Source organism: Cynocephalus volans, chromosome 4, assembly GCF_027409185.1.
Source record: "Cynocephalus volans isolate mCynVol1 chromosome 4, mCynVol1.pri, whole genome shotgun sequence".
NCBI lineage: Eukaryota > Metazoa > Chordata > Mammalia > Dermoptera > Cynocephalidae > Cynocephalus > Cynocephalus volans.
Window position 1 is genome coordinate 156381926 of NC_084463.1, and position 27388 is coordinate 156409313.

The window sequence follows — 27388 nt, forward strand, 5'->3', positions numbered from 1 at the left end:
ATTTTGCAACTGTTCAGCAAGATCATTGGTCTGGGCAGTGCTAATAACCACATCTGCATGGTCTCAACACTTGCTCACAAAAAGCCTTCTGAGAGAAGCAATATTAATCCAGTTTATGGATGAGATACTAAGGCTCAGACTGGCAAAGTGACTGGCCAAAGGTTGTGCAATTAATGAGGGACAGAGCTGGACTGCAGCCGAAGCCTTTGGATGCAGGTCCATGTCCTTCACTCCATACACCTCTGTCTGGTACAGGTATGATGTGAGCCACATTTTTAATTTTGAATTTTCTAGTAGCCACATTTTTGAAAAGCAAAAAGGTGAAGCACTAATGTAACGTGTCAATAATAGGAGAAACTATGTATGTGCATGAGGTGAGGGGATGGCCACTATCTGTACTTTCTGCTTAATTTCTCTGTAAAACTAAAACTGCTATAAAAATAAAGGAAAAAATATGACTATTAAAAAAGTAAAAAGAGGGCCGGCCCCGTGGCGCACTGGGGAGAGTGCATCGCTTGGGAGCGCACCGGCGCTCCCGCCGCGGGTTCGGATCCTATATAGGAATAGCCGGTGTGCTCACTGGCTGAGCGCGGTGCGGATGACACCAAGCCAAGGGTTGCGATCCCCTTACTGGTCACAAAAAGACAAAAAAAAAAAAAAAAGTAAAAAGAAACAGGTGAAGTTAATGTAATAATATATTTTATTTAACCCAATATATGCAAAATATTATCATTTCAACATGCCATCAATAAAAAAATTATTAATGAGATATTTTACATTTTTTCCTTACTAAGTCTTTGAAACACAGTGTGTATTTTACATTTAAAGCAAATCTCAATTTGGACACTGAAGTTTCATCAGAAATACTGAATCTGTATTTAGACTTTATAAAATTACACTTGAAAAAGAATTACATATCTAAGTGGTTCAAATATCTTTAAACGTTTTCCAGTGATTGAATTGAGGATCTGTCTTTAAAATTAAGTAGGAATGAACTGAATTAAAGGAAAGGAAATTTTCAGTTCTTCATTTGCATGAATCATATTTTAAGCACTCAGTAGCCACATGTGGCCAGTGGCTACTGTATTGGACAATGCAGCACTGTATGATTCTCCGTCCAAGCTGGACAGAATGATCTGTAAGATATCAAGGTTTATGCTCCTCCGCTGCATTTATACAAAGGAGCTCTTTGCATACGATGACGACGATGGGTCCAGCCTCTGTAATGGCAGACTGAGGGTGCAGAGAAGATTTGCTGTTGATACGATACAAGGTTGGAAGCTGTGCACTGTAATGGTTAAAAGGGTGGTGTCTAGAGCCAGACTGTCCAGGTTCAAATCTTGCTTCTCTTACTGACCAGCTGGGAGACTTTGGGTGACTTAATTAACACTTCTGTGTCACAGTTTTCTCTGTGATGACACAGGGATGATCATAGGATAGTTGTAAAGATTCAAATCTATGCTATATGTAAAGCCCACAGATAACAGCTCTCACCTATCAGGTATACAGTAAGTGCTCAATAGATGTTGTCTGTTATTATATATTTTATCTAATTATAATGAAAGAATGTAAGGACTGGAGCAGATCAGAAAACTCCTCAATCTGTTGTTTATGCAAGTGAGAAAACAGGTCTAGAGAGGGCAAAGGACCCAAGGTCACACAGCAAGTTAACGACAGAAATCAACCAGAACCCCTTCTCCTAATGCTCAGCCCAGTGACCCGTCCACTATGCCACCCCCAGTGCTGACATTTTCAGAAGAAACGCCCTGACCCACCAGCCACATGAGCTATTCATTTCTTCCCAGGAGCGAGTTCCTAGATTTTGTATTTAGATCTAAATTTACACCTAAATCTAGATGGCTCTGCTGACAGAGTCACATGAGTCTGCCCAGGCCTTCTGCTCAGGCTCGAGGAGGCAGAATGTCTGCGTCGTCAGTGTTAAAACTCGCTGTTACCTCATTAGTACTGCGAGCTAGACACACGGCCCCCTGGAAACAGCTCTGTGTTTTTATTTGGAGATTTATTTTGATGTAGAGCATTTGAAAAATTTAGAACACAAAGGAAGGAGAAAACATGGATACTTGCCATATGGGCATGTGTTTTATATCTCCAATAATGTTTTTTTCTGTAGTAGAGATTGAATTTCATTGATTTGTATCCTTTTAGCATCTCTTCTGGGCAAGACACTATGCTGGGTGCCGAGTGTATGGGAGTGAAAAAAAACAGATACAGTCCCTGCCCACGTGATGTTTAGGATCTAGTGGGACTGATCGATGATCATTAAACAGTTCATGACCAGAGTAACTATGTAATTACATATGGCTGGGCTCACAAAGGAAAAACCCAGAGTACAATGAGTGGATATGGTGGGGGACTGAACGTGGGCCCTCTCTGCGTCCTGGAAGACCTTCAGAAGCTTTAAACCTGGCCGAGGGCAGAGGGCAGGGGACTGGCAGGGAGATCACAGACCGTATTAAAAATTGTGTGCTCGCTTCTGTCACTGAACATTGCGTTAAGTGACAGAAAATTTCCTCCACACCATTAAAAACCCTGTAAATATATATATATATATATATTTTTTTTTTTTTTTTTTTTTTGCAAATAATTTTAATGTGTTATATTTTCCTAACCAATTCCCCACTCACTTTTAGACAATTCAGCTGTGTCCAATTTGGGTTTTGTTTATTGGTTTTTTTTTTCTTTTCTTTCTTGTTTTTGTGTGCTTTTGTTTGGTGGCTGGCCGATACAGGGATCTGAAACCTTGACCTTGGTGTTATAACACTATGCTCTAACCAACCAAGCTAACTGGCCAGCTTCTTTCTTCCTTTCTTCCTTCCTTCCTTCCTTCCTTCCTTCCTTCCTTTCTTTCTTTCTTTTTACTATCAGAAACAATGTGACTGGAAGCTTTTTGTCTCCACCAGCACAGTGCCTCAGAGCACTCAGCTGCCCTAAAGGCTATGTGTATCTCATTTTATTTAATCCTCGCGATAAGCATGCAACATGGGTACATCTCATCCCCATTTTATGGAGGGGGTACCTGAAGCTCAGAGAGGTTCAATGATTTGCCTGAGTCACACAGTTAGAAAAGGGCTCAGCTGGAAAAGGGAGTCTAGCACCATCCAATTCTGAAGTGTGGACTCCAATCTCTGTGTAGTATGGTATTCAGGATTGCTTCTTTAGGGTAGGTCCCAGAAGTGGGACTACTGAATCAAAAGGGCTTGCGTGGTGGTGGCTGTTGCTGTTGTTAAGGCTGCTGACCCATGAACCTGCAAACACTACCGATTTTTTTTTTAATGTGCTTCTAGCAGCAATATATGCTACACTGGCCACATGGTTCTTTGTAGATTCCTCCTCCATATTTCCAGTTCTCCCTTTCCAGCCTGCCTCCAGCTGTATCCAGCATCTCTTCATCCATCACCTGCTCACCAGCATTTATTATGCACCTACATTTTTCCCAGCACATCTGACAGAGCCAAGGGGCAGCAGGTGCCCTCAGCTATAGCTGACACTTACCTAACACCTGCCTGCAACTGGGTGTGCCCAGGGCAGTGTTCTCTGAGCCCCTGAGGAGACCTGAAAGTTTCCCCACCGGGCTTGCTCTGACACTGGGCTGACCAACTGGGGCCTCAGCTTTCCTCAGTGTCTGTGCGTCCTCCCTCCCCAGGCTCCCCACCTCTCAGAAGCCTACAGGAAATCCCACCGGCCTGGGTGACACGAGAGGAGGATTGGTGTCGCATTTTCTCAGGCTCTGGGCTAGGAGGCTCTTCTTTTCATTCTTTCCGTGCTGTTTCCCCTGCTGCACCTGCCCTTGCAGTCTTTTTCAGACTCTCCTGTCTGAGGTCCTGCCCTACTCAGGGCTTCTGCCTGGGACTGACCTAAAAAAGCTGCCTCCTCCCTGGGCTGGGGGCAGCTCTCCCAACCTCTTTCTTCTACTGTGAAACGTCTCCCCTCTGGTCCATCACTTTCTAGAATGCAGGGCACAACCGGTGATGATTTTCGGAGGCACACAGGATAATTTCAGGTGGTAAATGAACTTAGCACTAAATAACACTGAATCATACAGTAATAAAGTTTAAATAATTATTTCATTTTCGGTGCTCCGTCATGCCTTCTCATTCTACCAAAGAGACAGTCTATTTGGTGATGAGGTGTCTTTTAACATTTCTAACATGGTTTTATTTTTAGCATGCTTATTTTCAATTACCTTTGATTTTAGGCAAGCAATATAAAAAGTCCCTTTATGTTTCAATATTTTCCACCTTTTTACATATCAACATCGGTACCTAATTTTACATAAATGCAATCATATCACACATGATCTTTTTAAAGGACAGCCTTTCATCTTTTCCTTTCATTGCTTGCTTCCTCTCTTCCCCTCCTCTCTTCTTCCACTGGCATGAGTCTGCCCCAGGACCAGCTACATAATTTGCAGAAGCCAGTGTAAAATGACCATGCAGGGTCCTTTGTTCAACAAATTATTAAGACTCTCAAGATGGCAACAGTGCAGAACATTAAACCAAGTCGGGGTCCTTTTAAGCACCGGGCCCTGTGCACAGGCCAAATGCCCCTGGAACCCACCTTTTCTGTTTATCCATTTTAATCATCTGCTGTGTGTCCTTCCACATTTATCTTCATATCCATATAATCATGCCAGTTCATAGAGGGGTGTTTGGGCGATTTTTTTTTTTTTTACAAAAATTGTATCATATATATTTACCTCCATGTCATGCTTTCTTTAATCAACATAGCATGGAAATCCTCCAACCGATGTAGGTCCATTTCTCTCTTTATAAAGGCTGCATAAGATGCCATGCTGTAAATGGACCAGAATTTATTCACCAGTTCCATGGATGGGCATTCACTCTGTTTCCAATTGTTTTAGCTGATCCAAAAACCTACGATGAACATTTTTATGTTCAGTCATTTTAATGATTTAAAGCAAACTCACAGGAAAGGGTAAAGGTTCCTTTTCATATAAATTTATTGCAGCAAAAAAGTAAAACAATTCAAAGAAACGTGTGATGCATAGTGCCAGGCAAAAGTGACAGTGACATCTAGGAAGCACGATCCTGCATCAGGCCCACTGGGAGCCAAGCCCTGGACAAGAGGAGGGTTTGAGGTGACTTCTGCTTTTGTCCCTGCAGCACAGAAGTCAGAGGACAGAGAAGCCACGGATAGAGGATGGGAGGATGCCAGTGACAGAAAAAGCAAGATCCTTGAGTATATCTGATTTCAATAAACTGCCTTGGTGACAGTTTTCCTCAGAGCTGGCACCTCTTGCTCCTCATTCAGTCAATCAACAAACACTGTGTTGGGCACCCTGGGGGACACAGAACTGGCCCAGCCTTGGGCCCTGCCCTCTAGGGTTTTCTGATCTAGTAGAAAACATGTGTGCCTTTGTGCATGAAAAAGTGGTTTCCAGGGCTGGCAACTTAGCTCAGTTGGTTACAGTGAGTGGTGTTACTAACACGAAGGTCAGGGGTTCAGTTCTCCATACTGGCCAGCTGCCAAAAATGAAAAAGAAAATGGTTTCCCAGACCCAGACAGAGACGATGCAGAATTCCATACACACACACTCACATGCACACACACACTCACTCACACACTTACATGCACACACACACTACAATCATACACACTGCAGCCAGCTTCCACACCCCCCACCCATTGAAAACTACACTGGAGCATTGGGACCGTTGCTGTGGGAACCAGGATTCTGAAATCCTAACTCATGGGCATCTGAATTCTTGCTCTGAATATTATGTTAACCGCAGAGTTTGTGCTCTGAATTCTGACCAGTTTCCCCTTCAGGGGGTCAGGCAGGGCAGCCAACCAGGGAGTTAGTGAGGACGGGCAATTAAAGACCTGATGACTTTCGTCTGGGTGAGGGAGAGCCTGCGAGGGCTGTGTCTGCAGGGGTGCGTGTGCACATGCTCATGTGCATGCTCGTGTTCATCTGAGTGTGCATCTGTGGAATCTTCTCAGGTGAAGCTACGAGAATGCTTCATGCTTGAGTCTTCAGCCTCTGTATCAATGAGGCCAGGCTAGGCCAGGCGGTGGTAACAAGTCACCCCCAAATTTTCATGGCTTAACACAATAGAGGTGTACTTCTTACTCAAAATCCAAGGGGGGTCAACATCCCCTCCATTTTGTAGTTGCTTCTGGAACCCAGGGCATTGAATATCCTACACCAGGGAAGGAACAGCTGGAGGGGGGAGGCTCATGCCTCTTACCTGCCTTGGCCCAGAAGTGGACATGCGTGGGCTCCGCCCAGACTTCAGTGGCCCCCACCTAACTGCTAGAGAGACGGGGAATGCAGAGGAGCTCGTTTGCAGCACAAGGATCCCCGTCTAGCTCTCTCTTTGTGCTTTGCAACCAGAACATCCTGACCAGAGTGGAGCCGATTCCTCGAAGACACTTCAAATCCTGACTGGCTAGCTGTATGGCCTTGGTCAAGTATCAGTCAGGGTCCCAACAGGTGGCATACTCAAAATAGGACAGTTGGAAGGAGCTTATTTACAAAAGGACTATTTACAAAGGATAATGCAGTAACCAGGAGCTAGGAGCAGCTGAGCTGTTACCACCCTGGTCCCAAGGAGACAAGACCAGGGAGGGGTCAGTGAGACCAAGAAGGAGATAGTCAAGGAGGGGCAACTACCTTGAGGGAGCAATGACCTTCAGAGGAGGGACACAGCCTGCCCAAGGGACCGCACAGGAAGGGAGCCAGGGAATAAGCACCTGACTTCTCTCTCCTCCCTCCGTCCTCTCTCTGCTGGGGCTCCCCATTAGCTGGACCCAACAGAAGCCAAAAGGTAGATCCCGACTTAGGTCAACTTCCCACGGCAGAGTGGACAGTGCCTTTGGAGGGACAAAAGGGCGCTATCTGGCATGGGCAATCGATTTCTATTCTTTGGGCCTCCCTTTTCTTTTTCAACTTTATTTATATTTATTTTTGTGGGGTACAGTGTGTTGTTTCAGTACATGCATATACTGCACAATGACTTACTTAGGGTAGATGGCATCGTTTTGTCCCATTAGTTCACCCCTCTTTCTCCCTCTCCACGTCCACCCCTCCCAGCCTCTGTAATCATTATTCTACTCTCTACTTTCTCTTTTTTTTTTTTCTTTTTAAACACACAAAAATTAACATCCTTATTGCAAAAAGAACTCTTGAAAATGAATTAGAAAAACCTAAGCAGAAATTTGGTGGAGGACATGAGCAGATAATCGCACACCCCAAAGAAACACACGTGGTTAATACATACATTCTAAGATCTGGTAGTGGGCCAGGGAGGGGCTGGCCAGCCCATCTCAAGACCCCCAGGCTTTGGCTGGCTCCACTGCTTACCTGGATGTGGGGCAGAGGCAGGACTAAGGCCCACAGCACGTCTCAGGACCCCGGGAAGTCGGGGCCTCCCTTTCCTAATCTATAAAATGGGACTGTTAATTAATACCTACCTCGCTGTGTTGTTGAAAGTAAATTGATAATATATGCAAAGACCTGGCACATTATAGGGCCTCAGTGAATGTCAATTTCTCAGTATGTGAAAGCACTTTGCAGTCCAATGGTTCCCAACCTGGGATGTGCCAATTATCTTTAAATCTGATACAAAATTCTCAAACAAATTCTCCAAACAAAAACGGATCACTCCCATTTTGGAACTTCTTCTGAATGTCAAGCATTTCACAGGTGTTGTCTCCTTTTAGCCTCACCATACTCTCCTGAGTGTTACTGCCAACCAAGTGAGACTGGCAGAGAGAGGCTGAGTCACCTGTTCATGGTCACACAGCAACTTTGTGGGGCTGGCCCCAAAGCCCACGGTCATTCTGCCCCGCACTACTCTGATTTCTGAGGATGTGTGTGCAATTAACAGATGAAGTAGAGGATACTGCAACTCCAAAGCTTGAGAATTCTCTCTGCCCTGAAGGGAGGCAAATGCACCCAGGTCAGGCACCCTGTCTTTCCAAAGGCCTCATGCAGCCACCACAGGCTCCAGGAAGTCCCCACCCGTCCCTATGCCTGAGCCCCCTCACCCATCTTGCTGCTGCTGGTTAATTTCAGGTCATGGGTCTCCAGCCCCCTCCGGCCAGCTGAACACCAGCAGTGCAGAGAGCGAACCCTTGGAGCCAGGTGAGCAAATCTCTATGGGGGGCCCACTGTCAACTTTCTGAGACCAAGCAGGTGGTCTCCCAGGGTGACAAGAAAGGGAAATGGACTTTTAGGGTACTAGGAATGCACCCGGACTTCAGACAACACTTCTCCATCCTGACCCAGTGCCCAAAGTTCCACTGTTAGATTCATTTTGAGATCTTAGAACAATCATCTTTGAGAGGCCACTGATAACTCACATACACGTGGGCAAGGTATTTATTCACCAAGCACTTTAAGAGGATTTGTTGACAATGAGCTAAAGAATTCTTTTGGGGTGGGGGGTGGTAACCTCGAGCAGCAGAGGGGCTGGGAGGGGAAGCATGGCACCCAAGGGGCCAGGGCCCCTAAACCCAAAAGGGTGTGCCCTGGAGACAGTGGCAAGAGAGGAGGGTTTCTGGGGATTGGACCTCTGGTTCACTGTCACCCCAGGCCCAACCCTCCTAACCTCTACAGTCACTGAGCCCCACCTTCTCCTGACTCTAAGGAGAACCAGAGGGTTAGGCCTCAAAGGGGGCTCAGGGATGGGCACTGCAGCCCCATTTTGCGGACTTGGAAGGCTGAGGCCCAGAGCCGGGCACAGCGTTGACCAAGGTCAAGCGCAGGGTGAGTGGCCGAGCCTCGGCAATGGCCAGCCCCACCCCTGCCCCCAGGATGGCCATGGTCAGAATCCCAGCTGAGGTCCCAGCTCACGTCTGACTCCTCCAGGGGAGCAGGTCGGGGTCCGCCTGGTGAACGGCAGCAGCCGCTGCAGCGGAACGGTGGAGGTCCGGCTCGAGGCGTCCTGGGAGCCAGCGTGCGGGGCGCTCTGGGACAGCCGCGCCTCCGAGGCCGTGTGCCACGCGCTGGGCTGCGGCGGGGCGGGGGCGGCTGCCCAGCCAGCCCCGCCGACCCCCGAGCTGCCGCCCGAGCTCCCCGTGGGGAACACCAGCCGGGCCACGAACGCCACGTGGGCCTTGGCACCAGCCATCCTGTGCAGCGGCGCCGAGTGGCGCCTCTGCGTGGTGAATGACCACGAGTGCAGCCGCGACGGGAGGCCGGCCCAGGTCACCTGTGCAGGTACGAGCGACCGCTCCCCGCGCCCGCCACCCGGACCCTGCCCTGCCCACTCCCCAGGCCTTCAGCCACCGCCCCTCGCTCCCACCACTGGACCCAAGCGTCACCCTCCCGACTTCCACCCCCAGCCCCCATCCACGCAGACACAACCGGTTGGACCGCGGGTGGTGTCGTTTTCAGATCTGAGCATTGCCTCAGACCCCTCCTAGACTAGCTTTTCCAGATTGCCCGCCTGGTCCCCATCTGACCCCTTGAGTTCCCAATGCTAAACCGGTCTCCGGCCCTACTTCGGGCCCGCCTTCCCGCCCCCTCCATCTCTGGTCCTTCTCTGCCCCTCCCCCATACCCCAGGTCCTTTCGCGCTGTGGCTCCCCCGCCCCCCACCTGCTCCCCGGGCCCCGCCCAGCAGGTGTCTGGCCCCTCCCACCAGCCCGCAGCTCCGCCTGCCCGCGGGCAGCCCCGAGACGATTCCCAGTCCTGCCGGCCGTGTTTCAGCCCCTCTCACTGGGCGCACAGCCCGGCCCCCCACCGTGCTGCCCGGTCCCGATCACCCCTCCCGGCCCCGCCCAGCCCCGTGCCCCGCCATCCACAAACCCTTCCCACCCCCAGAGAACCGCGCGCTGCGCTTGGGGGACGGTGGCGGCCCCTGCGCCGGCCGCGTGGAGATGCTGGAGCGCGGCCAGTGGGGGTCCGTGTGCGATGACACGTGGGACCTGGAGGACGCCCACGTCGTGTGCCGGCAACTGAGCTGCGGCTGGGCAGTCCAGGCCCTGCCCGGCTTGCACTTCGCGCCCGGCCGAGGGCCCATCCACCGGGACCAGGTGAACTGCTCCGGGACCGAGGCCTACCTGTGGGACTGCCCGGGGCTGCCGGGAGACCACTACTGCGGCCACAAGGAGGACGCGGGCGTGGTGTGCTCAGGTCAGTGCGTGGCCTCGTGGACGGGGGTTCTGGGCTGGCGGGGATTTCCCCCCACGAGGATCCTGACCTGACCCTGCCCCGTGCGCCTCCCCCGCAGAGCACCAGTCCTGGCGCCTGACCGGGGGCGCGGACCCCTGCGAAGGACAGGTGGAGGTGTACTTCCGAGGGCTATGGAGCACTGTCTGTGACAGCGAGTGGTACCCGCCGGAGGCCGACGTGCTCTGCCGGGCCTTGGGCTGTGGGACCGTGGTCGAACGGCCCAGGGGTCTGCCCCACTCGCTGTCGGGCAGGATGTACTACTCCTGCACCGGAGCGGAGCTCACACTTGCCGACTGCTCCTGGCGGTTCAACAACTCCAACCTCTGCAGCCAGTCGCTGGCAGCCAGGGTCCTCTGCTCAGGTATCCCTAACATCTGTCCCCCCCTCCACACACACACACAATTTGGACCAAGAGTTCCACCTGAGTCCAAATCCTAAGAGCTTGCAGCCCAAGGACCACAGCTTGGACTAGATCAGCAATGGCAAATACTGGCATAAGAGAGACCATTGCCCTTACCGAGCCCAGGCAGACATCACTAATCAGTCAGGGCGTTCTTTTCTACAGAGGCTCGACTCAGCCCCAGCATCGTGAATCAAATGTTTATAAAGGCATTGATATGCGCTAAGCAATGGTCCCTCCCCCTTGACTGGAATTGGCTCAAGAGTTTAAAACAATTTGTGATCCCAGGACTGGTGATCACAGTAAAAATAATATTAGGATACGCTAATAACAATGTCCATGACAGCATCTGGAACCCTAATCATGTGCCAGGCAGTGCCAAGCACTCGGTAGCTCTTATTCCAGCTAAGCCTCATTTTCACTCTATGAGTTGGGTTCTACCATATTTCACCAAATCTAAGATGGCATTGATTATGTCATGCCCTTATTATTTTATGTACCATAAACTAAAACAAAGGCTGTCAAAATAAACTCTTGATATGCCATCAAGTATAATGATTGAGGCCATCATCCTGATTTCACAGGCCTTTAAGTGTGAAAAGTGTTAGACCTGAAGAAACATGGTATTAGCATTCTTACAGAGTTCAGACACCTGGTTACAAATTCCAGCTCTGAGGCTAGGGCAGTCCCTTAACCTCCTAGGGCTTCAGTTTCGTAAATATGTGGATGCTGATACTAGGCACTTCACACAGTAGCTGGGAAATCAGATACTATCTACAAGGGGCTTTGTAAGCTCCATTCCATGGTAAGCATACCTGTCAAGTGGGAATGCTGATTATAATAATGAAGATAATGTCAGTTCCCCATTGCCTGAGACCATAAGAACAAATTAAAGACTGAATGGAAAAGGGATTTGTTGTCTGTAGCAGATTATACAGAAAGAAGGGATAATTCATCTGTTAGCTGCTTTTTCTAACCAACGAACCTTCCCAGCATTTAATCTTTGAGCTCCTGCTTATTGCAGGAGGGTGGGAAAGGCCCCAGTTCCAGGTCACTTGTCTGTCCCATACAGTCTCTAGCACAATGCCTGGCACACAGTAGGTGCCCAGTAATATGTGTTAAGTGATCGGGTGGTGCTTTCTGATAGGTTCCCGGAGTCTGCACAATCTGTCCACCAAAGTCCCTGCAAGTGTCCAGTCGGTCACCGTAGGTGAGTGTTGCTGGCTGTGTGGTGTCTCAGAAGTTGAGGTGTGCATGGACGTGTGTGTGTGTGTGTGTGTGTGTGTGTGTGTGTGTGTGTGTGTGTGTGTGTCTTTCGGGGGTGGGAGGGACTGATGGTTTGTTCCCCAATCCCCCATCTGCAGCCAGTGGACTTGCCTCCTGGGGCTCTCTGGGTACTTTGTGCTCCTCCTGCCTCCCTTCCCTGCCAAGTCAGCCCACAGCTCACTGAGTCCTGATCTTTGGTGGACAGGAGTCCACACCCTCCCCCCAACTCTCCTGTGAGCTCCTGTAGGGCAGGAGGATAGAGCTGGAGAGAGAGCCAGAGCTGGCCCAGCCAGTGGTGGGGATGCCGAAGCCCAGCCACTGTGTTTATTATGTTCCAGGAGCCAGGCCTAGCACTTTACAGCCATTATTTCCCAGCCCTTTACTCTTCTCAGCAGCCAAATGGGAGAATTCTTGTTGTAGCCCTTACAGTGAGGAAGAAGCTGAGGCTCCAAGGCTGAAGTGACAGCCAGCTCTGTTGGTCTGAATTTGCATCCAAGGCTCTAACTCCAGACCTGTGCTTGATCTGTCCTCCAGCTGTGTGTATCTCGGCTGGCGACAGGGCAGACTCCTGGGACTCAAATCCCAGCCGTGCCTTTTGCTAGCTCTGTGATGCTGGGCAATTCTTAACCTCTCTGAGCCTCAGATTCCTCAACATATAATGGAGATGATAATCATAGTACCTTTCTCCTTGAGTTGCGAGGCTCCAGTGAATTAATTTTTGTAAAGCACTAAGAACAGGGCCTAGTGCCCAGTGTGCCTCTCAAGGCGTCAGCTATTCTTATGATTATTCAGTCCAGGCAGAGAGCCTCTTGCCACCCTAGGACACCCACAGGGGCAGGCCTTGATTCCCTTTCCCTGTCCCCTGGCTCCCTCTCACCCTTTCTTGGACGCACCAGAGGAGGGTAGACAAGGGCATGGGGACAGAGTGAAGGGGCACCAAGTCCTGACGGAGACCATGGCCATGGATGAGGGCACAGAGAGGGAATGAAATGCTGGAGACCATACGCAGGCTGTGGGTGAGCTCCTGCCAGGCCCATGGCACCCCTCATGCACTCTATTTGAGGTCAGGGTGGGGAGCCACGCCGCCCCAGAAGAGCAAAGAGGACCCAGCCTCCAAGGACCATGCCCCAGCCCACGATTCATCAGCCCCTTCCCCGGCCATAGCCCCTCTGGATTGGTCACCCCATAGCCCCCACAGCCCAGCCTCTCCCTGGCACCCACATCCTGCTGCTATCCAGCTCCCCATCCTGGCCCGAGCTGCTCCCTTCGCAGATAGAAAGGGGAGGGGAGAGAATGAGGACAGGGAAAGGGTCATCTCCCAGGGGAAGCAGACACTGCCCCCAACCAGGGTGCTGGGATGATTTCATCTGCCCTCTCCCTTGCTGCCGTCACCACCCTCCCTCCAGCCCTTGTGGTCGGGACACCCCAGGACCCCAGGATTGCTAAGCAGGTGGGAGGCCAAGAGGGAGCGGAAGGCAAGAAATCACCCGAGCAGGGTCTGCAGAGCTGGGAGGCCCGAATCACTGACCACGCTCCTGCCCTCATGGAGGGTGTGTCTAGTAGGAAGGAGGGGTCCAGGCACAGAAAGAAGGCCCAGCTCTCTCGATAGTCTGCTCACGGCCAGGGGTGGCTCAGAGTCACCTTCTCTGGGAAACCAGCCTCAGTCCTCCCCCACAGAGAATGAGGTGTCCCTTGTCGGGCCACATGCCCCCAACGTGCCTGTTCATACCTCCCTCACAGCAAGTGTCTCACCATATTGGATTGGGTCTACTTGTTGACCTCCCCACTAGACAGAACCCCTCAGGGCCTGTGATACTGTTGTCATATTTGTATCCCCAGGGCCTCGTGCCCGGCACATGGTGGGCACTTAGTAATTATCTATTGGACAAAGACAAAGGACTAAAGGGCTAAAAGAGAGAGATCCCTGTAGGCTGGTGGTCAGAGGAAATTTTCAGGTAGTTAATTCATTTAGTCAGTTACTCATTCATTCAACATGCACTAATTGAGCAGCTACTATATACCAGACACTTAAAAGCAGCTGGGAAAAAGTGAAAAAAGGAAGATAGGTTAAAAAGGGAAGTAGGTCAGCTCTAGAGAAAACGCAAAGGCAAGAAGGATGAAGAGAAGTCTGCGTCTGTTCCTCTTTCTCCCTAAATTGGGTTTCTTGTTTCCAGAATCTTCTGTGACCGTGAAAATGGAGGACAAGGAATCTCGGGAGCTAATGCTCCTCATCCCCTGCATCATTCTGGGAATTCTCCTCCTTGCCTCACTCATCTCCATAGTCTTCATCCTCTTGAGAGTTAAAGGAAAATATGGTAGGTGCCAAGTTCTGGGAGCCATGGGAAAGGTGCAGGAACAGGAAGAAAGAGGCCTGGGGTACAGCCATCCCAGGGGGATGTGAGCCTCTGGGGAACCCCAGCAGGAATGGTGTGATCCAGCAATGGCCCCCCAGCCCTGGCCCTGGGGAGCACCTCCTGATGGAAAGGATTTTCCCAGCATGCCCAGCAGTGTGGGTCCCACGGGAAGACCAGATCCTGTGTGCGTGTGCGTGTGTGTGTGCGTGTGTGCATGTGCGCGCATGTGCGTGTGTGCGTGTGTGTGTGTGCGTGTGTGTGTGCGTGCACGTGCGTGCGTGTGTGTGTGTGTGTGTTGGGGGAGTGAGCAGGGATGAGAGTGAGCAGTAGGATGAGAACAGAACCAGGTAGATGGGGAGAGAGGGCAAAAAAATGACTTGTAGAATCTCTGCCTCCCCTCCCTCAGCTCTCCCTGTTACAGTGAACCATCAGCACCTACCCACCACCATCCCAGCAGGGATCAATAGCTATCAAGCGGTCCCCATCACTATCCCCAAAGAAGAAGGTAGGATGTCACCCATCCTGGGTGTGGGAGGGCTGGGGAGGACAGGAAGGAGGTATCTTCTGGAGGGTCACTACTCTTTAGGTCAAAGCAGTGCCCCTGCTGGAGATGAGAGCTGGGCCAGCCCATTCGTGGACCTTGAGGGACAGGTGACCTTCCAGTTCAGTCTTCCTAGGCTTGCAAGTTCTGGACAAATACAGGCTGAGGGCATTTTTGAATCTTGTTTCCTGAAGGAAAGCTCTGTTTTGCTAATTGGCTAGTAGGTTTGTGATATTGTCACCTCTTTAAATGGCCTGCCCAATCAGCCACCCTGCAGAGTCCCATCAAGATTCTCCTGGAACATAGTTTTATTTCACATTTTCTGAGTAAATAAAAAAATTGGATCAGTCATCTATCCTTTAACCACATTGCATTATGAGTGTATTGAATCACCTTTATTGGAAAGAGTTCAATGACATGAAAACCAATACAAAATGTAGCCAAATAGTATATTCTTTGCACACAGTATCCACATATTTGAAAAGAGAATATGAATATAACACCTAGCGCAAGGCTAAGCACAGAGCAGTCACTCACTGAATAGTATAATCTAGAGAGTTAGAGCCAGACTGCCTGCTTCTCTGGGCAAGGTGAGAACCTCCCTGTGCCTCAGTTTCCTCAGCTGTAAAATGGAGATAATAAGGTACCTACTTCACAGACTTCTGAGAGTTAAGTGAGATAGTATTTGTAAATGTTAGAATAGCACCGGCACATAGTGAGTGCCGTGTTAAGTGTTTGCTAAACTAAAAAATGCTGTTTAGTTTCCCATATTTGAAATGGGTGGGAGGAGCTTGGAAAATCCAGGCTGGGCAGTCCTGTACAAGATGGGCCACCTGGTACTCTCCCCACCACTCTGTCTCCTGGCCCTGCCATCCACGCTCTCTGCCACTTCTCCCTATGCCTTTCCTGCCCACCACTTTGCCATGCCCTCCACTCTCTTCTCTCCCTAGTTCCCAAGCTGCCCATCCAGGCCCAGGCCCCACCCCCCAAGGACTCGGACTCCAGCTCGGACTCAGACTATGAGCACTATGACTTCAGCGCCCAGCCTCCTGTGGCCCTGACCACCTTCTACAGTGAGTGCCTGGCCAGGCTCCAAAGAGCCCACCTGCCGAATCAGAGAGAGGGCCTACCTTCAGTAGGTCTTACCTGGTGACCCCTGTGGGGTGACCTCTGCAGGGCATGGGCAGACCCCCCCCCCCGTAAATGGTCCCACATTGAAGTTTTCAAGGTGCTTTGCAACCCTGGAAACATCTCGATATCTCCAACCATTTCCACTCTGACCTCCATCTCTCCCATGTTTGGCTCTGACAGTGTAGGGTCTTAAGATCATAACTAGGCCCTTGATATTCACCTACAGGTAGCTGTGCCTGTGTAAGACATGAGGGAGTCCAGGCGAGAGACGCAGTTGGGATGGTTTTTTGCACTCTGATACCCCTCTGTGTCCCATCCTGCCCTGCCCGACCCCACCAGTACCACCCTCCGCCCTACCTCACTGTTATGCCAGCTCGCACCTCTTAGCCAGCTTGTCCAGCTCTTCACTCTGCCTGTGGGGGTGGAAAGAGGAAGACAGGGCTTAAGGCAGGGCCCAGGCAATGCTGGGACATTGGACTAGACCAGAGAATCCCACACCTACTGTGGAATCCCTTAGGAGCTTGTCAAAAGTTCCTGAGCCCTGCTCCTACTACCTAAGTTAGAATGAGAGTTTGGCTGTGTGTGACAGAGACCCCCAAGTGACAGTGCCTGAGAAGCTGGCAGGGCCCAGGCTCCTTCTTTCTGGCTGCTGTGCAGTCCCTAAGAGGTTATCCTCATCCACACGGTCCAGAATGGCTCACCACCATGTCCACATTCCAGGCAGCAGGAAAGGCAAAGACAGGATGCTGGAGATGCCCACATCATTGCCGCACATTTCACGGTCCAGAACATTAGCCTACTAGCTTCAGGAGAAGCAGGGGACGCAGCCCGTACCCTGGGCAGCTGTGCATCCAGATAAAGGCCGAGGGGCCCCTACGACAGGAGAATGCACAATCGGGGAGCAGCTAGCCATCCCTGCCCCCCCTGCTGACTCAGGGCTTCTGGGTGGGCCGTGGATGACTCCACCTCTGTTGGAACATGGACAGGTGTTTGGGAGCCACAGGGATGAATTGTCCTCAGAACGTGAGATTCTGAGCCTAGGCATGTAAGATGAAAGACTGAGAGTCCGAAATCCTCTAACTAAGACTACAAGTCAGTGGTACCAGGTTCAAAAGAGCTGACCCCAAGAGCCCAGACACTCAAATTCTCAAGACTATGAATCTCCATCTCTCTGATTCTGAAACTTGAAGGCTTCTGCTCCAGGAAGGTTCCTCAAAGGAACAAACATTGGCCCTCTTCCTGCCCAGAGCTGCCAATGCACGAGGTGGAGGGCAGGGTGCGGGACACTAGAGTTTCTGGCCAGCAGCAGCCTGTCCCCATGCTGGTTTCCGGTGCCCTAGATAGAAGTTAGTGGTCTGCCTGGATTAGGACGTTAGCCTGGGATCTGATGAGAAAAGCTAAGCCCCTCTCCACCTCTAGGGCTGTCCTCCCCCCCGTGCAGCCTTGGGGCACTCTCCCAAGCCCAGAGAACACCAGCCCCTCCTCCAGGCTCCCAGAATGAGGAGGTTGAGCCTTCACGCCTCCGCATTGCCACCTCTGTTTGCAGATTCTCAGCGGCACCGGGTCACGGATGAGGAGGTCCAGCAGAGCAGGTTCCAGATGCCGCCCTTGGAGGAAGGTGAGTTGGGCTAGGAAGGAACATGGAAGGGTGATTAGGGTGACAGCCCTGCCTCCAGACTCAGTAGCTCAGCTCACCTTGAGTAGTACCAGCAGCAACCTCCCTCAACAGGTCTTTCCTGACTTTAACAATTCCCATAGGCAATACACTCTTTCTCGAGTCCAATTTAAAGCCCTCTCACTGCATGGCTTCTGTCCTCACCACTCTCCCTTTCCTGTCCCAGGACTTGAAGAGCTGCATACCTCCCATGTGCCAGCTGCCATGCCTGGACACTGCGTTGCAGAGCCCCTCTCCCTAGGCCCTCAGCACCACCCAAGGAGCAGCAGTGGGTCCAGCACATCTTCCGGGGAGGATTACTGCAATAGTCCCCGCAGCAAGCCACCTCCATGGAACCCCCCGGGGTTTTCTTCAGAGAGGAGCCCATTCCTGGAACAGCCCCTGAACCTGGAGCTGGCTGGCTCCCAGACAACCTTTCCAGGTAAGCTGCACATCCCCAACCCCCAACCCTGTAACAAACTTGGCTGGAGGAAGTGTAAGGCTGGGAATCCTTAGCAAGGCTGAGTTCAGAATGCCAGTCCCAGCTTCACAGCCACTCGCTGTGTGACCTTGGACAAGTCTCTTTCCCTCTCTGGACCTTCATTTCCTCATTTGTCAAGCTAGAGACTTGACTCTCTTGAGTTGTGGGGCTCTGGTGGGTCATGCACTGGCTGTCTCCTGGCAGAGGGTGACTGGCTCTGGGGGTTTCCAGCAGGGTCCTCGGCTGATGACAGCTCCAGCACCTCATCCGGAGAGTGGTACCAGAACTTCCAGCCACCACCCCAGCCCTCTTCGGTGGAGCAGTTTGGGTGTCCAGGTGCCAGTGGCAGGGGAGGGGACCTTGGGAGGTGGGACAGAGAGGGACTCAGGATTGGATGAGTTGGGGGAGCTATGGATCTGTTGGATACATTAGCCAAAGGGGAAAAAGGAGAAAGGAAAGGGAAAAGAAAAGAGGGAAAAGTTCTTTGTTGTTTTTTTGGTTTTAATCTTTAAACAAAACAAGGAGATGAGGAGGTGAGGAAAATGGATGTGGATGGGATGGAGAAAGACTGAAAGAGTCCTAGAGGAAGTGAGCTGCCCGTTAGTGGAGGCATTCAAGCAGAAGCAGCTGGCTGGCCCCTTGGGGAGGCTGTGGTAGCAGAGAGTCTCCCAGCGCTCAGTCATTGGTCATAGCCACTGTGCCAGTGTGAGTTTACAGCCCGGATACAGACAGACAAGGCTCTGCCCTCACGGCTGACATTCTAGCCTGGGAGACGGCAGTGACCAAGATGATAAGATGGTCTCATGCAGCATCATGGGGGAAGGGAGATGTGGACTCAGACCCGCTCAGCCTGTCCCATGGGACAGCAGCAGGGGCAATGGCTGGGCCTCCCGCTGACCTAGCCTTCCGGCCCCACAGGGTCCCACAGTCCCCAGCCCGACTCCACCGACAATGATGACTATGATGACATCGGAGCAGCCTAGACTGTCCAGCCGAGACTCCTGGGTGGCTCCCTTGCACTGGCCTCCCCTGCCCCACCCCAACCTCCCAGTTCATCCCCCATGGGGCTGAGAGACCCCCCTGGAGAGATGGAAGGAAACCCCATCCCCTGTACTCTCAGCCCCTGCTGGCACAGCCCTTCCCCGGCCCCGAACAGAGCCCCAGGATGGAGGATGCTGCCTCCCAGAGGTGTGAGCTCTGTCTCAAGGTCAACAGCAGTGCCTGGGCCACCTCTAGCAGCTGTGTGGAGGGGCCAGACTGGATGGCTCCTGAGGTCACTTCCAACCCTCAGGGGTCTAGTGCTTTGATTCCCTGAGTCTCAGACAGCTCAGGGCCCAGATCTACTGAGAGGGGCAGAAAAGGGACCCTGGCCCAGTGCTGCCAAGGAGGCCCCATGTGCCAGCGGCTGTTGTCGCTCTGATAGGTGGGTGCTGGGGGTGGGGCAGCACACCAGCTGGCCCAGGCCTTTGCTTGGGGTGGCAACTGCACCTGGGCGGGGAATACAGCCTTCCTGGGTACAGCAGCTGACCACAAGCAGGATGACTGTGCCACCAACCAAGGGGCTGGGGCCTGAGGCCAGTCCTGCCTCAAGAGATCCTCAGACCCCACCAGGGGCACAGACCTTCCTGCAGTGACTACCCTTATTCTGAGCTTCCTGGACAGCTAATCCTTATTCTGAGCTTTCTACAGTTTACAAAAATGGTCCCAGCCCACGCCCCAAAATCATGGGCACAGTTTCCATGGGGGCAGGAGTACAGAGATGTCTGCCAGGAAGGGGCTCAGAGGCTGCCCTAAGTCCTGAGTCCCCACTTGTCTCCTTGGATCAACCAGGGTGCTGCCAGGATGAACAAATGATTATGTGACATTGCACCAGAGCTGCAAACGTGTCCAGGCAGCCTCAGAGAGAGGCCCGGGGCTCAGGCCAGGCTCTGGTGTCCTGCTCTGAGCATTCTGAGATTAAACTGAATTGCTCAATGAAACCAGGACATAAAGTCTTTGAACTCTTATAGAACTCAGGCCGTGGGCGTATGTGCATGTGTGTGGTGTGCAGTGGAGTCCCTCAGCAGCAGAGGAGGGAAGGCATGAGCTCAAGTCCTTTATTTGGAAGTGGTTCCTGGAAGCTCTGGTAAGAAAACAAGGACAAGAGACTGGGAAAGAAGGAAGACAATACAGAGTGTGCTCACAAACAGGTTGCTGTTGTGGGCAACTGGGGCTCAGTCCTGCTGGGGACCATGGGAGACACACCTTAGAATAGTCCTACCAAGGGGCAAGGGAGCTGGATAGTGATCCACCACCCTCTGCCTGTCATGGGTGGAGGGACACTAACCTGCCGTCCCACCACTATGGAGTGGAGCACACTCCTGTGCCCAGAGAGCCACAGGTCAGAGTAAAAGGCGCATCCCATGAGAAGTTGTCTTCCGTGGGAATGGTCCAGGAGGAGCACTAACAGCACCTGCTATGTACAGCATGTGTGTGTGTGTGTGCACGCATGTGTGTGTGCACGTGTGTATGTATGCATGTGTGCATGTGCATGTGTGTGCAAGTAGTGTGCATGTGTGTGCATGCGCATGCGTGTGTATGTGCACACATATGCGTGTGTGTGCATGTATGTAGGGCAGGGGCAATGGTGGGGGCAGCTCTGTCCACTGAGGTGGAAGTGTTTGGGTGACCTGGAAAACTGGCTGTGGCTCAGCACCATGAAAAATGCTGGGGACATGAACAAGAAGACACAGGCCTGCCCTCCTGGGGAAAATGGACTCAGAGACAGAAACCTTGAGCATTCATCAACCACTGCCCTCCCCTGTCTGCTCCACACCAGCCTGGCTGGGCGGGCAGGGGATGCTGTGCTGAATGAATTCCAACCTGAGCCCCCAAAAGCTCTTGAGGCAGGACAAGGTGAGGGGATTTCATGTTACAGCTGCCTGGCAAAGGGATTGTGCCCAGCCCAGGAGGAGTTGGAGATGGGGTGGGCAGATACAGAGGAGACAGTGGAGCGGATTCACAAAAGACTCTGGGCAGTTCCTCCATCCTTCACCCACTCAGAGGGGGTAATTTTAGCCCCACAGCAAATGGCCAATGCCCAGCTCTGTCCACAGGGTGAGGGCTGGGGTCATCTCTCCTCCAAGCCCTCCTGGGAGAGGGGTGGGGGGTGGGGGAACAGAAGATGCTGGGCTGTGGATCCCCATCCCTGTGGGGCTGGGTGGGTCCTATTTTCCCCCCTCACCTGTCTCAGAGGTGGAGAGGAGGTGCTCCCCAGGGCAAACGTCACAGGATGTGGTTGCCGCTGGGATGGGCCCCCCTCCTCGGGCCCTCTGAACCTCCCCAGAGCCACGGGGGATTCCTAGAGGAGGAGCCACTGCTGGGGTGGGTGGAGCAGACTCAGTGGGGGCGGGGAGGTGTTGCAAAAGCCTTTTTTTTTTATCAGACCTAGTGGGTTCAACACCAGTCTCCACCCTGTCCTAGCTGTGTGGCCTCAGGCAAGTCCCTCAACATCTCTGAGCCTGTTTGCTGTAAGTCTGTCTGTAGAGTGTGCACGGCAGGAGTAGTTAGGCAACTCACAGGCAGTGGTGAGGGTTAGAGGCTTGGCGATAAATGCTTCCTCTCATTAGTATATTAATTAATACAGGCGAGAGATCTCCTTAAAATGCTCAGCAGTTCACAGGGTCTTAGTGCGCTGGTGCTGGGGGCACGGGAGGACATGAAGAACATGCTGTCGCACTCTCATTTCACAGATGACGACACTGAGGCCTGGGGTGGGAAAGGGCTGGTCTAAGGTCACTCACTGGGAGATCACAATTTGGCCCCAGCCACCCCACCCCCGCCCCTGCTCAGACAGGGAGATGGGGACATCGGAGTCCTCCCTCATTTCTGCAGCCTCACCAGAGCTGTCCCCCTCACTCCAGCTCCTCCACCCCTCAGTCCAGGAGCAATTCGGAAACTCTGAGGCACATGTCCCCTACCCACTCTCAGCCCCTGGGCAACCTGGGGGCACAGTGTCACACATGGCAGAAGGACTGATATCCGGAGGGAGACCACGGGCCGGGGGGGGGAGGATGGGGGCTGCTCACATAGAGGTCTTTTCCCCCATCCCTATGCCTCCCAGGGATTCAGGCCTGTTCCTCACCGAGCCCACACCTGCCAGGCCCCAAGCTGGGACCGGGAAGGCCAAGATAAGTGCCATCCAGGCTTTGACCTGCAAGAGTGCTAGCCCGGCAGGGAAGCCACAAACATAAGCAGTGCCTTACCCTCCACTCTCAGGAGGCCTCGAGTTATAATACGCCTCAAGGATCTGGGAGAGGAAACACAAAGATGTTCGATGGCTGTGGTAGCTGAATCCTAATTTCAGAAACGTTGACACGGGGAAGGGGCTATATCCGAGACCAGAGGCCCCGCAGCAACTTCACGCTCTGCAAGCCCAGTGAGAGGACGATGCACAGGGGATTTATGGGGCTCAGGAGAGCCCCTGACCCAGGTGGGGGGAGGCCATCCAGGAAGGCTTCCTGGGGAGGCGACGCCTGATCTGGGTGGCAAAGGATGAGTAGGAGTTAGCCTTGGAAGTGGAGCGTGCAGGGAGTTTCCAGTTAAAGAAATGGCATGTGCAAAGCCAGAGCAAGAAACTGCAGAGCTCTCAAGGGAAAGGGTGGTCCCACCTGATAAGAGAGGAGGCTGGGGATAGTCAATTCTCACCCCAATCCTATTGTGTGGGTGAGAAAACTGAGGGCCAAAGAAGTTAAGTAAAATGCCCAAGGTCACGCAGCTAAAAAATGACAGTGCTGGGATTTAAATACAGATCATCTAGCTTCAGAGTCTGAGCGTTAACCATGTCACTTCCAGTAGAAACCCTTTCCTGTCCCTGTGCCGTCAAAGCCACATTGCTGGGCATAGCCAGAGCTCCAGCTGGGGTCTGTAGATACCAACTGGTCTGGGTGTCAATGGCACAGGCACCCAATGTGCTCTGGGATGCTGGGCTCAGGGACACAGAATCTTTCACTGCCTGGGCACCAGTATAGAGCCAGGCTCTGTGCTGGGCTCTGGGGGCACAGAGAGGAATGAAACCTGGCCCTTACTCTCAGGGAGGTTACAGACTCTGGGGGAGACAGACGGAGACCCATGACCACAGTCCATCACCATGGCTTGGTGGTGGTGATGATGGTGCTGCGTAGCATTTACCGTGTGCCAGGCAAATGTTATTTCATATAATCCTCCTAAGGGCACTCCGAGAAGGTATTCTCCCTAATTCATAAATGAGAAAACTGAGGCCCAAAAAGGTCGAGGAGCCAGAAGCCACACAGCTGGCAGGTAGCACAGCTTTTCTGGCCAGCTCCAAGGCCCCAGCGTAAACCCACCGCACTGCACAGGGAGCGCACGTTGTGGGCATGTTTAACCCACACAAACTTCAGTGCATCTGCTCGCAGCGAAAAAGAAAGAAAAAAAGCAACTGAGCCCACTGTTCAAACACCCAAGAGGAGAGAACCAGGGGCTGGGGACCCTCTGTGCCCTCAGATAGTGAGAACTGTTCACCGTGTGGGCATCTTGCCACACTGGATGGGATTTTAGTTATTAAAGATTCATCTTTTATATGTGGTGGGTCTGAAACACACAACCACCACTTCGTCTGGTTGATGTAACACTGCAGGGAAAACATCGGGGTTGGAGCCAGTGCAGGACAGACTCAAGCACACAAGCCTTCCTTGGGAGCATTCTTTTTCCTTCCCCCCTCCCTCTGTCCTTTCCTTCCTTCCCCCTCATTCTTTCCTTTCTTTCTTACTTTCTTTTAAATGGGAAATACTTTTATGTGGTTCAAAACTCCAACAACATAAATTTATACTATTAAAATCTTCAAGGTTTCAAATCCCTGTACCAGCCAGCCACCAAAAAATAATAATAACAAAATAAATTCTTGTCATGTACACTTTCATCTGCAATATCCCTACACTATTTCCTCCACCGACTCCAACCCAGCTGAGCACTATTGATTCTCTGATGCAAACACAAGCAAATATGTACACATCTTGCTGCACCCCCACCATACAGAAATGGTGTTCTATCCACATTCTTAGGCTCCATGCTTCTTTTCACTTCTTAAGTAACCCAGAGAACTGTTTTAAGGAATTCTCAAGAGGAAAGTTACCAAGCACATAGCCTCCTCCCCATGTGGGCCTCCACCAGATTGCTACAGAGGGGATTGCTCTGTGCAGACAGAGGGGAAGAAGCCATTTACTTTGCCAGTGTTTACTGGGGAACACATGACAAAAGAGGGGACAATTGGGCAGGCCATTGAAGGATGTGTAGGAGTTTGCTGGGTGGAGGAGAGAGTGAAGGGTGCTCTCAGTGGCTACATGTGCAAATGTGGTGCACGTTGCCTGAAGCCTGGGGGACGGAGGTGTACATATGGGGACGACCATTGGGGAGCATCTCAGAGGATCTTGTGTAACTTGCCCAGGGGTTTGGTCATTGTCCTAGAGGCTCTGGGAAACCATGAGTAGTTTCTAAGGTAGGGAAGTGGTCTGATGAAACAGATGCTCTAGAAAGATCACTGCTGTGACGTGGAGGTGGGGCTGGAGCCTGGAGGGAGGGAGGCCAGTCGGGAGGTGGCCACAGAGCATGGGTGGCCAGGTCTGGGGTGTGGAGAAAAGGAGAGGGATTGGAGAAGGATTCCAGGATTTGGAGAGTGATCACAGACATGGGAGGTGATTTTCCAACACAGCCGCCTCCAGCCACGATGATAATATGATGACAGTGACATTAATAACGATAAGCTCCAGTCCTGAGTATTTAACTATGTATCAGGCACTGTTCTGAGCATGTGACAGGTACAGACTCATCAATTCAGAGTTTTTCCCAGAGCAGTCAGCGCATCATGGTGCAGCTGGGCCCTGGCTGCTACTCTGCACGGCCTCCTGAGGGTGGTAAGGTCCACGCTGAAGGCTCGTTTCTGAAAGCCCAACTGGAGCCACATCCCATTCTTCAGGCCCCACAGTTAATTTGCATCCTCCAGATGTCTAGAAGATTCCAGGAGGATGAGGCCATGGAGGTTCTGGCAGTCTCATCCCCCCCAGGGGCCACTCAACAAAGCCACTCCAGGGAGCACAGGCTTGGGCTTCCCTTCCCTGCTGGGGCGTCGCCTACTGGCACGAACCTTCTCCACTGGAAACCTCACCTCCGGGGTACACCTGCCAAGCCACTCTCAGCTCCCATCCCTCCCTATTGCCCTATCTGCGGTTTCCACTTCCACCCCTCATGAAGAACCTCTTGACAGTTCTGGAGATGGGCAGAGGTGGCTGGAGCCCCACATGGCCCCTGGGCATGGGCCCCCATTGGCCACGGCCCCAGGTCCCCCTCCTGGCTTCATGAAGATGGGCTGGAGTCTCCTAAGCAGGGAGGAGCAGGGGAGACCCATCAAGGAAGGGATGAGTTCAAAGCAGCCTCAGTGGAAAGTTCATCTCCCACCACATCCTTCAGCTGTTTACCAGTTTGATGGGGTGCTGGCACCTGACATGAAGACAGGCTCAGCCCTCACCAGCATCATCGAGGAAGGACCGAAATAGCAACAGAGGAAGACAATGAAGAGAGAGATAATGGTGGTGGTGGGGGGGGAATAACAAGACAAAAAGGAAAAGAGGAAGACAAAGGGGAGGGGACGGCGTGTCTGAGCAGACAGTGGAAGAGACAGTGAGGCCAGACCAAGCTGCCTTTACCCCCCTCACCCTGAGCCCAGCTCTGTGCTGAACCCCCTACATGTAATCCTCAAAAGCTCCCAGGGCCATAAGGCACCTTCATCTCTGTTGCCTTCCAGGTAAGACAAGTTAAGCCCAGAGAAGTCATGGAACTAGTTCAAGGTCACCCAGGGCCCCCCCGAGAGCCAGATTCACAGTCAGTGCAGCACCACAGAGTAGGCAGGAGGGAGAAAACGAAAGAAAACAGAAAGGTGGTGGCTGGACAGCAAGAGGGGTGGGCTGCAGACCAAGGGGGACCGTGATGCACCTGTCTCGGGGAAGGATACCCCCCAGAGGACCCCAGCCCCATCGCAGCTGGAGGCAGGTGCCCCCTCCTGGCCCATCACAGCCCAGCTCCTCCCACCTGACAACCCCCAAGTGCAGGAGGACTGCAGGGCTGTGGGCTGTGCCTCAGAATCATCCTCCCTCAGCGTGACCTGCTCACAGCACCGCCTCTGCCCGTGGGGTCTCCTGCCTTCCCTGCCACCGCCGAGCCCCGGCCAGGCGCACACAGGCCTCCCTCCACTCGCTCACACAGCAGGGAGAGAAAAACAATCCACATCCACACCTCACAGACACGTTCTCCTCCACGGCCTCCAGAGACTCCGCATTCAGCACGTGCAGCTCCTGCCTCCCTCCCATGGCCTCCCCTCTTGCCCTCCCTCCCCTTGGCCTTGCTCTGTCTCCCCGCACCTGTCAGGTGGGGGCGGCTCTCATCTGAGGATGAGATACTAAAATAACGGGGGGTAAGTAGTCCCCCAACTTTTCTGTATGGCCGAGACACAGCCATGCCCTTTGTCCCATGATCATGACGGTCCCCCTCTGCTCCCCCAAACCCATGGCCCTTGTGTGGCCAGTGGCCTGGCTTCCTGGTTTGCTCTGTGTTTCCTGCTCTCACCCTCTCTCCTCCCACCTTCTTGCCAAACTGAAGGGAGGTGGGTGCATCCTGCAAGCTGCAGGAGAGACTTAGCACAAGTTAGAGATGCACAACAGACCCAAAACCTAGACCTGTCCATGCAGGACCACGCCAGTTCATGCCACATTCACCCTCGGGCAGGAACAACCCATTTCTTAGGAGGGCCTTTCTGGGGTCTAGGGCCAGGCAAAGCCACCCACCATGGCCTTCTGTCCCCAGGCCACCTACCCTGGGGATAGTTAGTGCAGTCCAGAAGTAGCCAGGTCACCCTGCTAGTGTTAAGGCCCCTCCAGCTATGGTGAGCCCTCTGGAGTATGGGGCGATGGCAGTAGCATTGAGTCTGGAGCTGTGCCCAGTAAAGGCCCAAGACCCCCGCCCTCCCTTCTGGTTCCAGAAGACTCACCTCTTCTCCTATCCACACTCAAGCCTCCCTGCTGCTGTGTCAGGCTTCGTTCCCCATTCTGATTTTAAGGCCTGTTCTTCCAGCGACCCTCAGCAGGGATTGGCATGCAGCATGCACCCCCCAGAAGCAAGCCTTCCTCCTAGCTCCTCACCAGCACCCAGGACAGAGCCCAGCCAGAGGTCCCTGAGCTCCCTGCCAGAGGTCTGGGATAGCCTTTGTGTCACCCAGAGTCTCAGAGCTTGACAATCCCAGTGAGATGAGACCCACGGGCAGAATGAAGTTGATTTAAAGCAACATCTGTCAAATCTGTTATCCATTTACATCTTCATAGTTTTTGCTTTATCTGTGGACCATTTTGTTTTG

The 27388-nt window shown here is 52.4% G+C and overlaps 1 protein-coding gene across 1 annotated transcript; it reads left to right on the forward strand.

Annotated features, from left to right (window-relative positions):
- Window positions 1-560: 560 nt before the first annotated feature.
- Window positions 561-18981, forward strand: CD6 (CD6 molecule; the record flags this gene model as incomplete). Its single annotated transcript, XM_063095706.1, has 13 exons — window positions 561-582; window positions 8051-8131; window positions 8858-9208; window positions 9814-10125; window positions 10223-10525; window positions 11712-11774; window positions 14005-14145; window positions 14591-14689; window positions 15676-15798; window positions 17403-17474; window positions 17698-17952; window positions 18223-18327; window positions 18910-18981. Coding segments are annotated over 13 exons (1992 nt in total), but the record flags the coding sequence as incomplete, so codon positions are not given.
- Between the last annotated feature and the right edge of the window lie 8407 nt (window positions 18982-27388).